General features: G+C 47.6%; 1 protein-coding gene across 3 annotated transcripts; it reads left to right on the top strand.

Annotated features, from left to right (window-relative positions):
• Positions 1-226: 226 nt before the first annotated feature.
• LOC128782106 (serine/threonine-protein kinase PAK 3-like) lies at positions 227-10730 on the top strand. 3 transcript variants are annotated; one of them, XM_053932261.1, is made up of 12 exons: positions 227-379; positions 657-796; positions 1400-1516; positions 1889-2054; positions 2355-2418; positions 3126-3174; positions 3900-4012; positions 4639-4756; positions 5587-5686; positions 6126-6322; positions 8973-9110; positions 10503-10730. In XM_053932261.1, exons 1-12 carry the CDS (start codon positions 295-297, stop codon positions 10593-10595), a joined length of 1380 nt encoding a protein of 459 aa, XP_053788236.1. In that variant the 5' UTR covers positions 227-294; the 3' UTR covers positions 10596-10730. The 3 variants fall into 3 exon arrangements, with proteins under 3 accessions (XP_053788236.1, XP_053788235.1, XP_053788238.1); XM_053932260.1 differs by having other exon boundaries at positions 1400-1567; XM_053932263.1 differs by having other exon boundaries at positions 228-379; positions 1400-1507.
• The last annotated feature ends 388 nt before the right edge of the window (positions 10731-11118 follow it).

The raw sequence follows: 11118 nt of genomic DNA, 5'->3' as shown, positions 1-11118 counted from the left end.
CAGACCCTTGAGAAATGCCACACCTTCCCTGTCAGCTGCCTGAGAGGCTGTTGGAGCTTCAGCCCCAGATGGCCCTGATTGTAAAGTCAGGGTCACTTGGGAATCTGTGCCTCCCCACTGGCAGAGAATGACCCAGGAGAGCAGCAGCACAGTGCTTTGGGAACGTGTGAGCCCATCAGTCCTTGAGTCTTGGCCCACAAATGTCGTATGGAAAGTTGAAACCCATCTTCTCTTGCTTTCTGTGCAGATCCTTCCAGAGAAAGTGCAGGAACAGATTGCATTATCAGAGATGCCATGCCAGACTCAGGGAGAGCTGAGAGCCCGAGAGCAGGAAGAGCAGCTCAGGCAGCAGGTGGAAGAGCCACAGGAGAATGGCCAGGTAAGCCTGACTCGCCAGGTGTCAGAGGGAAGGGCAGGAAGAGGGGCATAAAACAGAGCTCTTGGGACTGAGGAGGCCAGGAGTCCCAGAGGCACTGAAAGCACAGAGCCTTGGAATCTGCAGAGATCAGCACTGGGACAAGAGGGTTCCATTGGAAGCAGGTGTGGGTAGGGAAGCAGAAAGAAGTGGCTGAATAAATGTGATTTTGAGGCTGCAAGAGGGAAAAGCTGAGCCTTATGGCTGCTCCCAGTCACTTGCTCTGCATTTGTGTGTACAGAGCATCAAGGCAGAGCACAGGCAGAGCTGCCCGAAGCTCAGAGTCCCATCACGGAAGTGAAGAAGAGGAATCAGGAAGACATGATAAGAATTCAAGAGGAGATGAATCTCCATCAGCAGAGGGGCGATCAACAAAACCAGGTGAGTGAAAGAGTGGCAGCCACTCCACTCATGAAAGATCCTCTCTCTTGTTTTTACAGAACTTGATGGAACAGCTGGACACAGAGTTTCAGAAAGCTCACGCTAAGATCAGGCAAGGGCAAAGAGGCAAGAAGAAATGAAAATTGTCAGAGAAAAACTTAATCCCCTCCCTCAGGCTCTACAAAAGCGAGTGAAAGAGGGATAGCCACTGCAGTCACCAAACTGGTGGTTTCTGCCCTTCTGGCCTTCCCAGTGCAGAGCAGCAGGAGCGGGGTGATGCCTCTGAGTGCCATCCTGCTCTAGTGTGTATCACAGTCACTTGGAAGGACATTTCCTGGTGTGCTGAATCTCAGCTGCTGCCCTGGACAGTGGGACTTGTCCTTTGGCCTTTTGGCCAGCAGTCATCCAAATTGATTCCTGCAGGCCTGTTCCTGCTCTCCTTGTTTCTTGAGGTGTTTTTACAGGGGAATATGGTGACCCAGATGGAGGATTGAAACAAGCTGTCTGTATCCCTTGTAAATCTGTTCTTTCCTCACAGTCAGTGACTCTTGACTGACAGGGACAAGCTGTAGTCTCTGACTGCTTTGTTCTGTTTGACTTGAGGTGCAAGTGTTGACATCTCACCGGGCAGCCGGCAAAGACTTCTGGCAAATGAGTGGCAATGAAGAGCCCCGAGGCTGGTGTGAGGCACAGGAACTGTCCCCACCAAAGGTGCTACAGGTTGAGCATGACCTGAAGATGGTGCAGGAAAAGAGGACACAGTGGGGGGAGGTAGAACATTTGAACAAGGAGCTGGAAGTGTGTCTGAAGCCCTTGGAGGGGGAAAGGAATCCTTGAGAGAAGTAGAATGGTCATTGTGGCAGTGATCCTTCAGAAAATCCATGAAAATGGACCATGAATCTGGCCATCCACTCGAGTAGAACTAGCCTTTGGTTTTGACCCATCCAGTTTGAGAATTGACATCAGAAAACAACCCACTTAAGAGCCCTGCATGTTGCTGACAGCACCTTCCTAAGGGCTTGCATTTGAAATGGAATCTCAGGCTAATCTCTGCCAGCCACCTTTCTGACATAAACTCATTTCTTGTCCCAGATCTACAAGGGCTTTGTCACCAAACCTGCTGCAGCAGCAACATTGCCTAAAGGAGCCTTTGCTCTCCAACCTGAGAAGCGGAGCCGGGGCGGTTTGCTCATCTCCAGTGCTGACCCAGCTGCTGCTCAGCACCGGGAGATCAAGGATGACTCCCTGGAGCTACGGAGTACGTCTGCTGTATTTCTTGTCTGAGGGACAGTGTATTGTGTGCAGGTGTCAGCATAGCTGTACCAAATGTTTTTCCTGAGTTTGGTGTCCCAGGGACATTTAGAGACATTTCCCCACAGGAACTGCTGTAGAAAATCAGTCTCTGTGCTGGCCACCTGTGCTGCAGAGCTGTCTGTCTGGTTGTTGTTGTTACCCAGCCGACCACAAAGGGTTCAAAGCTCCAGGCTCTGCCTTTTGAATCTCCTGGAAGCTGGGATCTCTGCTTTAAAGTGAGCATCTTGCATTTTGTTTCCCTCAGGGAAAATAGTGAATATGGAAAATCCCGTGATGAAATACACGGAACTGGAATATATTGGCAGAGGGTGAGTCCAACCACAGTCACTTCTACATAACCATGGGCCAGGTGTTTTTCTGGTGGAATATCTATCCAGTGTGAAGTCAGAACAGCTGCAAACAGACATCTATCCCCATGTTCAGACACTGGGGATAGATTGTCCCATTCTCTCAGTGCTGCTCCAAATTCGTGAGTGTGCCCAGAAGGCATTGTCAGAGACACCTCCATGCTGCCAAGTTCTTGCCTGCAGCAAGGAACAGGACCTGGAAGATCTCCTTGTCTCTCAAGTGTAGGACAGTTCTGTGTTAATTTCCTGAGCATTTTTGTATATCTCCAAATCATACAGCCACACTAATAAAAGGGGAAGAAACTTGCTTGCCTGAAAGAGCAACCTACTCCCTGATAGCTGTCAGATAACAGTTCTCAGGAACATTCCTTTCCAGAAGATTGCAGAAGGAAATACTCCATGGTCAGGATAAAAACTGCACAGTTTAGAACCTGAAACCCAAGATGAAAGAAGGAGCTCTCCTTAGGAGCTGAGGCAGTAAACGGCAACGCTCAGGGACAGGCCCAGTGCCCATGCACTTGAGAGGAAAATGCATCATCTGCCTTCGGGCAGAGCCCGCCTGCATCCGGCAGGTTTTAGGCATTTGCAGCAGAGATCTCCTCTGTGGGCTGGCTTTCACTGCAAGATCTAAATGTTTTCTCCTTTCTTTGCTGCTTTTTTGTTTCTAGGACTTTTGGAGATGTTTGCAGAGCGCTTGACAATGCCACAGGAGAACAGGTAAATGTCAACATCTCCCGCAGATCCTCTGGTGCGAGCAGCTGTGGCTGAAGCTTTGAGTAGAGCTGTGCTGAAAAGGCACAAGAAGCACAGACTGCTACCAGCCTGCAAAATACATTTGGGACAGTCTTTGCCTTTCTCAGCTGCTAGAAGGAAGGCAAGGAGGGCAGCAGTTCCTTTCAGAGAAGGATGTGCTCATTTGCTCTCCATTGCTAAAACAAAGGTGGTGCCTTTGAGCGTCTCACTGCTCTTTGGGGCTACGGCTTCAGAGTCCTGAATTCTCATTTCTGCTTGCCAGCAAATGCATCTGAAAGTTACTGGTAGTTCCTTAGCCACCTGCAGTGCTGCACTTGGGAACTGCACGTAGAGAGAGATCTGCATGGTGTCCCTAAAAGTCCTGCCCATAGCCCAAGATGTATCCACAGAGTATTAAGGCATGGATTACTTCTTCTGAATCCCAGACAAAGCAGCAGGGAGTGTGCTCAGAGCTTTGTGGGTGATAGTTGAGACACCACAGTTACCAAGTGGACAAGGCAAAACCTCAGGGACCACGTGTCCTGTAACTGGCCTCCAAGGGAGCAGAGAAATGGGCTGTTGCAATGTCAGTTCCTAATTACTGCAATTTGGCACAGCTCGGCTGTGTCACTGCAAAATCACTCGCTCCATGTGCCTTGTGGTCTTGTGCTGCCAACTTCTCAAGTTACTGATTTTCAATGTCATTTTAGGTGGCCATAAAGAAAATAAATCTCCAAGAACTGAGGAAGAAGGAACTAAAAGTCAATGAACTCATGGTCATGAAGACAAATGAGAATCCCAACCTGGTCAACTATTTAGACAGGTGAGTTGTTGTGAATATTTGTTTATATATTGCAAACATGCAAGGTAAAATTCCACTTTGTTCACTGGCAGAAAATAGAGCTGTAATTATTGGTTAATTATTATTGCTCTGCTCATCTCCAGTGGATGGGAAGAGAGTGCACCTTGTCTGCATGAGTGTTCCCTGGTACACAGAGTTTGAAAATTATTCAAAAACCTGCATCACTCATATCTTACTAAATCAATAGCCTGTAAGTTCACAGCCACCACATTGTTTTGGGGCTTGATTTTTTTCAAGAGTCCTCTTACGTCCAGATAAACTAACATGGATTTCCCTTGGATTGTGTCCCCTCTTTTCCATTGCTTTGCATGCCAGGAAGACTAGATGTTTATTTCTAGAAACATACAGTTTGACAGGTTTTTGATCTGTTTCTAAACTGCAGTTTTTACTTGCTGGCTATTGAAGACATCTCCTTTTTTCACAGCTGTGTCTTTCTTCTTGAGACAGATTGCAAACAATGCACAGCCTAGAGGGAATGTCTATTCCTTTCATTCTGTCCTTGTCACAAAGGGACTTGGAAACAAGAATCAATCAAGAAAAGAACCTAGCCATGCATGTTTATCTCCATGCTCGTTTCCTTCTTTCAGCTACCTTTTGGATGAGCACCTCTGGCTGGTCATGGAGTACATGGACAGAGGCACTCTGAGCGATGTCATCAGCGAGACTCACATGTCTGAAAGAGAGATGGCAGCCATCAGTCGGGAGGTCAGCATCCCACCTGTGCTGCCCAGGGCTTGGGCAGGATTGTCTGGGGAACAGGGCTCAGACCTGGAGAGATTTCATGTGCCAAGCTTTGTTTCTGTGTTGCTGGTATGCTATGGGCAAGTAAAAGCCTCTCAAGTGAAATGCCTGCCAGTGCCCCTGCACTCACTGTACTCTGTTCTTGTACTCATATCTCCTACTGTTGTATTCTCGCTCTGTCTCTTGTATTTGTATTTGCTGTTCTCCACCTTGCCTCTCTAAACTTTAATCTCCAGCCTGTCTGCACTGCATTCCTTGCCTGTAAAAGCAAAGGTGCTGGTGGCAGGATTTGAAATGATCAGCAAAGAAAAAAGAGAGACTCATTTCTCACAGTCCTCAACTGAAAAGGACAATAGTGCAGCCAAAATGCTCTTTCTTGTGATACTTCCAAGTCTGTGCTGAGGCCAGCAACAAAACCTTTGTCATGCAGCCTCCCACCCCAAAGTGATCCACTTCACACCAAAGGGAGGGACTTTTTCTTTCTTGGCAAAACCCTCCTTTGTCCTATGCATGGAGAAAGCACATCCACAGCAGCAGCAGCCATCCTGGCTGGTTTGCAGGGGACAGTCTACAACAACAGCAGGTGCTGTTGCTTTTTCAAAAGCTGACATGCCTTTCCTTAGAAAGGTCCTGCTCTGCAAGTGGTGGAGCAGCAAGCTCTTCCTCTCAATGGCACTGTGTTCTGCCATTACTCGCCATTCCCCTGCAGAGGCAATCTTTAGAGCTGTTTCCTTTCTTGTGTGGTGAAATCACATCACTAATTTTTGCCCTCCTGTTTCTGTTTTCTCTCTCAGTGCCTGCAAGGCCTGGAATTTCTTCACTCGAACCTTGTGATCCACCGAGATGTGAAGAGCAGCAACATCCTTCTCAGAACCGACGGCTCTGTCAAGCTGGGTCAGTATATTCTTGGTCAGGTGCAGCATTCCAGGGATGTGGGCTGTGGGGCTGCTTTGAGTGACTTCCAGCTCCCCAAAAATGGTGCAGTGCAGGGCACCCCACGGTGAGCTGATGACACAGTTGCAACGTGCACAGAGGTATGAGGAACCACGAGAATTCAAGAGTGGCATTGCTCTGTGTGTGTCTCTTCCAGAGGGAGGGAGCTACAATGTAAAGCTTCAGGGGAATGAAGGCCACTGCTGTGAGCAGCCTTAAAACACCTGAGTTTTTTTTGAAGTGGTCAATTCCATACTTCCTTGGCTAAAGCCCCAAGGAAACCGAGCGTGGACAGTTCTCCAGGAAACCCAACAGCACATTCTTAGACTGAGAGTGAGGAATTCTTTTGCTTGGTTTCCTAACTTGAGCTGGCTTTCATGGTATGTTTTTTCCTCCACAGCTGACTCTGGCCTCTTTGCTCAGCTCACCCCTGAGCAGAGTCAACGGAGCTCAGTGGCCAGCACTTCTGGGTGGATGGTGCCTGAAGTGGTGACAGGTCAACCATGTGGCCCCAAAGTGGACATATGGTCTGTTGGAATCGTGGGCATCAAAATGGTGGAACGAGAAGTTCCTTACCAGAATGAAACTCCTGTTTTGGTAAGGTGCAAATACTCACTGATCCCACTGTCTTTCTCACCTGTCCCATGTTCAGTGTGCCATTGGACAAAATCCCATTGCCATCTGCTGGCACCACTTCCACCAAGGTCCCCTTCTAAAAATGTCCCTGCAGCACATCAGCATCTGCTGTCGATTTGGTTACATCAGAAGGGAAGAGGAAGGTAACCAGTTCAGAAATGTAACCAGCTCAGAAACCTGCCATTTTGGCCTCTAGCCATGCCTGACATTTCTCATTTGCTTTTTGAACCCTGCTGGAGCTCTGTCTCTGAAGGACAAGAATTTTTCAGTGGAGAGGTTAGACATGTGATAAATAGCCTGAGAAATGGAGGTTAGACCTTCCCAGTTTCAATTTGAAAAAGAAAAAGAAAAAGGAAAAGAAAAGGAAAAGGAAAAGGAAAAGAAAAGAAAAAGAAAAAGAAAAAGAAAAAGAAAAAGAAAAGAAAAAGAAAAAGAAAGAAAAGAAAAAGAAAAAGAAAAAGAAAAGAAAAAAAAAAGAAAAAGAAAAAGAAAAAGAAAAGAAAAAAAAAAAGAAAAAAGAAAAACGAAAAACGAAAACGAAAACGAAAAAGAAAGAAAAAGAAAAAGAAAAAACGAAACAACCACCAAAGCAATGCCCAAGTAGTTTTGTGTAGGAGCGATGGTGGGTAGGACGGTCAGGGTGGACGGAGACGAGAGATCTTTGAAGCCAGGTCTTGGAACTTTTGGTTTATTGCAAAGGGCGTGGCTGCAGGGGCCCTGTTTGGAGCTGCCAGCCACAGCTCGGAGCAGACCCGAAAGAGGAGCCCAAAAGAGAGACCTGAAAGAGCGAGGAAGTTCTCGTTACAACCCAATAAATCTTCTTCTGTGCTGAAAATTCTAATTTTCACTAACCAATCTAGTACAAGATACAGATCCTATAGCACTGACCTACAGCCTATAAGAATCATTACATTACCATACTGTGTTACATTTTAAACCCTAAAAACTACTCTTTGGACCCCTTCTGCCAAGCTAGTAGGGTCTGCTCTGACCCTTGGACCTGTCTGCAAGCAGAGGGTATTGTTTAATCAAGGGGGATTACCTTCAGCCAGCCGTACCATTGTTTTCCAGTTGCTCAGTAACTAAGGCGAGTAACTATCTCAAAGCTTACTTTGATTTCAATCTCACGTATAGTTTCCATGTTCTAAAAATCTTTTGCCAGGCAATCATATTTAGAAGGTTTTCCTGTTTCATCTTCCCCAACAGTTTTGCTTTCTTTTTCTTTTCATTTACCACAGCACATCAACTTTCCTCCAAACTGTACCATCTTTTCCCAGTCCTGTGGGTCTTCAAAACTTTCAGGCTTTCAAATCATCTGTACATTGTTCAGTCATGCGTGTGGGTGGCCTGGATAAGTTTAGGATGTGTTTTTCTCCGAGTGCAGTTAGAATTGTACACTAAACTCTTGGCTGTTTCTGGGTACTTTAACAAGTTGATGAGCTCGCAGCCAGGTGCCCGGGGCTGGGATCCAACGTGGGCGGTTGACACCGGTGCTGTGTTCCTTTACCACAGGAGCAGGGCCATCCCTGGCTTGCACAGTTCTAAGGACAGTGAGGACTCCAGCTCCCCACCATGTCCAGTGGCTGAGCTCAGGTGCAGAGAGACAGGATAAAACTCTCTTTGTAACACCTGATGGTGTGGGAAAAGGAAAGAAAGCTGCCATCATTATTTATACTCAAGGGGAGTGTGTTTGCTGTTTTAGGCTTGGAAATTTTCCTCTGGGTTGAAGTAGAAAATAACAAAGTCTTTTTGGTCACCATCTATTTCAGTGCCACCAGCACAGAGCTGTTAGTATTGTGATGGGCATTTTCATGGAGACCAGGCCGCAGCCTGGTGTCATGGAGAGCCTGCCAAAACCTCCCATTTCTTACCCGACACTTTCTGTGATGGGGACACCATTAATGCATTGACTTGAGTATCCAAATGAGCAGAGGGTGACCATAGGGATGGCACTTCTTCTGACTTGACCTTGAAAAGGTTTCCTTTTGCCACATAAAGAAGCTGAAACTTGCAGCTGAGAGACAGAGCTGCAGGTAGCTCCTGTGTGCCCAAACAGGCATTTTCATCCCAATACATTTGTGCAGGCAATTTAAACTGTCTGTGTTGAATATGAGATTCCAAATGTTTGTTTCCTTACCTGGCGAATTTCCTTTCTTGCCTTCCACGTACCACTGTTTTCTAGAAGAGGACAAGAAGCTCGATGAGTTTTGGTTTATGACCACTGTGCTTAAGGGACCAACAAGCACTGCAGAGATGCCTTTCATGTACTAATCCTTGGAAACAGTAGAGTTAGTTAGTATAGCAGAGTCCGTCTTCTCAAAAGCCCGTCAAGCTGGTGTGAATCCTTCGAGAAGGAAACATTTTTCCTTTGCTGATGTAGTTCCCACACACTAGCTCAGGCAATGAAATCAGCTGCAGGCAAGATCTGATGAATGTTGGAAAAGCTGTGGTTGCATCAGGGTTTGGGTTTTTGGCTGGTACAGAAAGTCATCTCTGGTTCTCTGCCAGGGCAGAAACTGCCCTGCAGAATGGAGCTTAAACAATGGGATCTGGGAGAGCAGCTACAGATGGGAAAGAAGCAGCTGGAGCCTGGTGTTTCCTTTTCCTGCAGGCTCAACTCCTGATAGCCATACGAGGGACACCAAAGCTGCAGCAGCCCAACCGATTCTCGCCTTGCCTGTGTGACTTCCTGAGCTGCTGCCTGCAGACAGACGAGGCGCGGCGCTGGTCTGCCAAGGAGCTCCTGCAGGTAAAATGCAAAAGGGGCTGCAGGTGAAAGAGTGTCTGAGGGATGGGCTCCTCCTCCACTGAGGTCCAAGGCATCAGATGAGCCCCCTTCCTCCTCACCTCCACTCCTGGTGCTTTTCAAATGAAAACAGTGAGGAATTCTAGTCTGGGCTGGGCTGGGCTGGGAGGGCCCTGTGAAGGTCATCTGGTCCAAGTGTCCTGCAATGAGCAGGGACATCTTTAAAGAGGTCAGGTTGCTCAGAGCCCTTTTCCCACCTGACCTGGAATACCTGCAGGGATGGGGCACCTACAAGCTCTTGGGACAACCTGTGCCAGTGTTGGACCATGCTCCGAGGAAACAAGTTCTTCCTTAGAACTACTCTGACTTGATCCCCATTTTGCTTAAAAATATTTGCCCACATTCTATTGTAATTGGCCATGTTAAAAAAGATGTCCCCCATTTTCTTCAAAGACACTGAAGTCTTGGAAAGTGGCAATAAAGTCCCCCTGGGGCCTGTTCTTCACAAAGCTGAATAACTCCACCTCTCTCCGCATTTCCTCAGAGGACAGGTGCTCTGTTTTCTGGCTGTTTCTGTCACCCTGTTTTGTAATTTGGTGGGTTGTTCCGTTTTATCTAATGGCAAAAGAACTGAAGTACAGCAATGCAGGGTACACAGCCATGAAATGGTGGTGGAGGAACCCAAGGAAGCCAGTCCTGGAAGAGCAGTCTGGAGAGATTTAGCTGTGGGCAGGAGGGGCTGTGGGGGGCTCACTGTGAGCCTCTGAGGGGCCCCGGTTTGTGCTCCCCACCCCACCCTTAGAGGTTTCTGGCACGCAGACAGTGGCAGCTGAGAGGCACTTGTCCCAGCCCCATCTGCTGCCTGGCACGCTCAGGCAGAGGGGAACTGGCCCAGGCTTACTGCCAGGTTGTGTGGCAGAGAGGGAACTGCAGCAGCCAGCGCCACTCGGCTGGCCCTGCTGGGAAGGAAGGTGCCATCCAGCACAGGAGGGGCAGGGCATGGAAAGGTAGACACTGCTCTGTCTCCCTGTGGAAATTAGCATGGTGCCTGTCTCTCAAAGACAGGGACCTATGTGGGTCATTGGAGTTTCCTGAAAGGAAGAAACCCCAGGGACAGAAAGCACCATTTCTAGAGCACTGGCAGGGCAAAAATCCCAGCAAGATGGAGAAACCAGAGTAAAGGGATAAGTGGGATTCTGGGCCAGGTTTGCCTGTGATGGCAAGGTCCTGCACAGGATGACAGGGGAGCAGATGTCCCCGTCACTCCTCTTTCTGGGTCTTTCTAAGTACCAGAGGAATCCTGATTGAGTCTGAGTCTGTGAAGCACTGAGCTTGGAAAGTCATGATTCACTGTTCTTTGTTGTTTGTTTTTTTTTTTTTTTTTCCTGTGGACAGCATCCATTTGTAACATCAGCCAAGCCAGCGTCCACCCTGGTTACACTCATCAACTCGGTGAAGAAGGAGAAGAAGAAGAAGACAAGAATGTAACAATCAAGATATTATCTCCATAACCAAGTTAGAGTAGGGTTGTAGAGTAGGACTCCAGAGTAGGATTGTTGAGTAGTTTTGTAGTATAGGTTTATAGAGTAGGATTGGAATTAAATAAAGTTTCTGAAGCATCAACTCATTTGGAAGATTCCCCTCCTTCTGCCCTTCAGAAAACTCAACTCAATTTCCTTCTGAATTGCCAGTTGTTTTTTATTGGCGCTAAGAAACACTTATGGCTTCTTTGGTATGGTTTGTAAGTGGGGAAGGCTCTTCTTCATTCATCCTCTCCAGACCACACTGCCTTTGGAATACAGCACACTGGTCCCTTTTGGCACATCTGGGGCACTTCTAGTTGAGGCAGAAATGGCAATGGCATTAACAGGAAAAAACAAAAGGGGAGTGGGGAAGCCAAACCATCCTGTGCAGATGCAGGCCTTCAGCTGTGACTCCAGAGCACTTGGGCGCCTGCACTTGGATTTGTATCCCTAAGTGCAATGTCTTTGGCTGGAGGAGAGCCTTGCTC

This window comes from Vidua chalybeata, chromosome Z (genome assembly GCF_026979565.1).
Source record: "Vidua chalybeata isolate OUT-0048 chromosome Z, bVidCha1 merged haplotype, whole genome shotgun sequence".
NCBI classification, from domain to species: Eukaryota; Metazoa; Chordata; class Aves; order Passeriformes; family Viduidae; genus Vidua; species Vidua chalybeata.
This window is presented reverse-complemented; position numbering and strand designations above follow the sequence as displayed.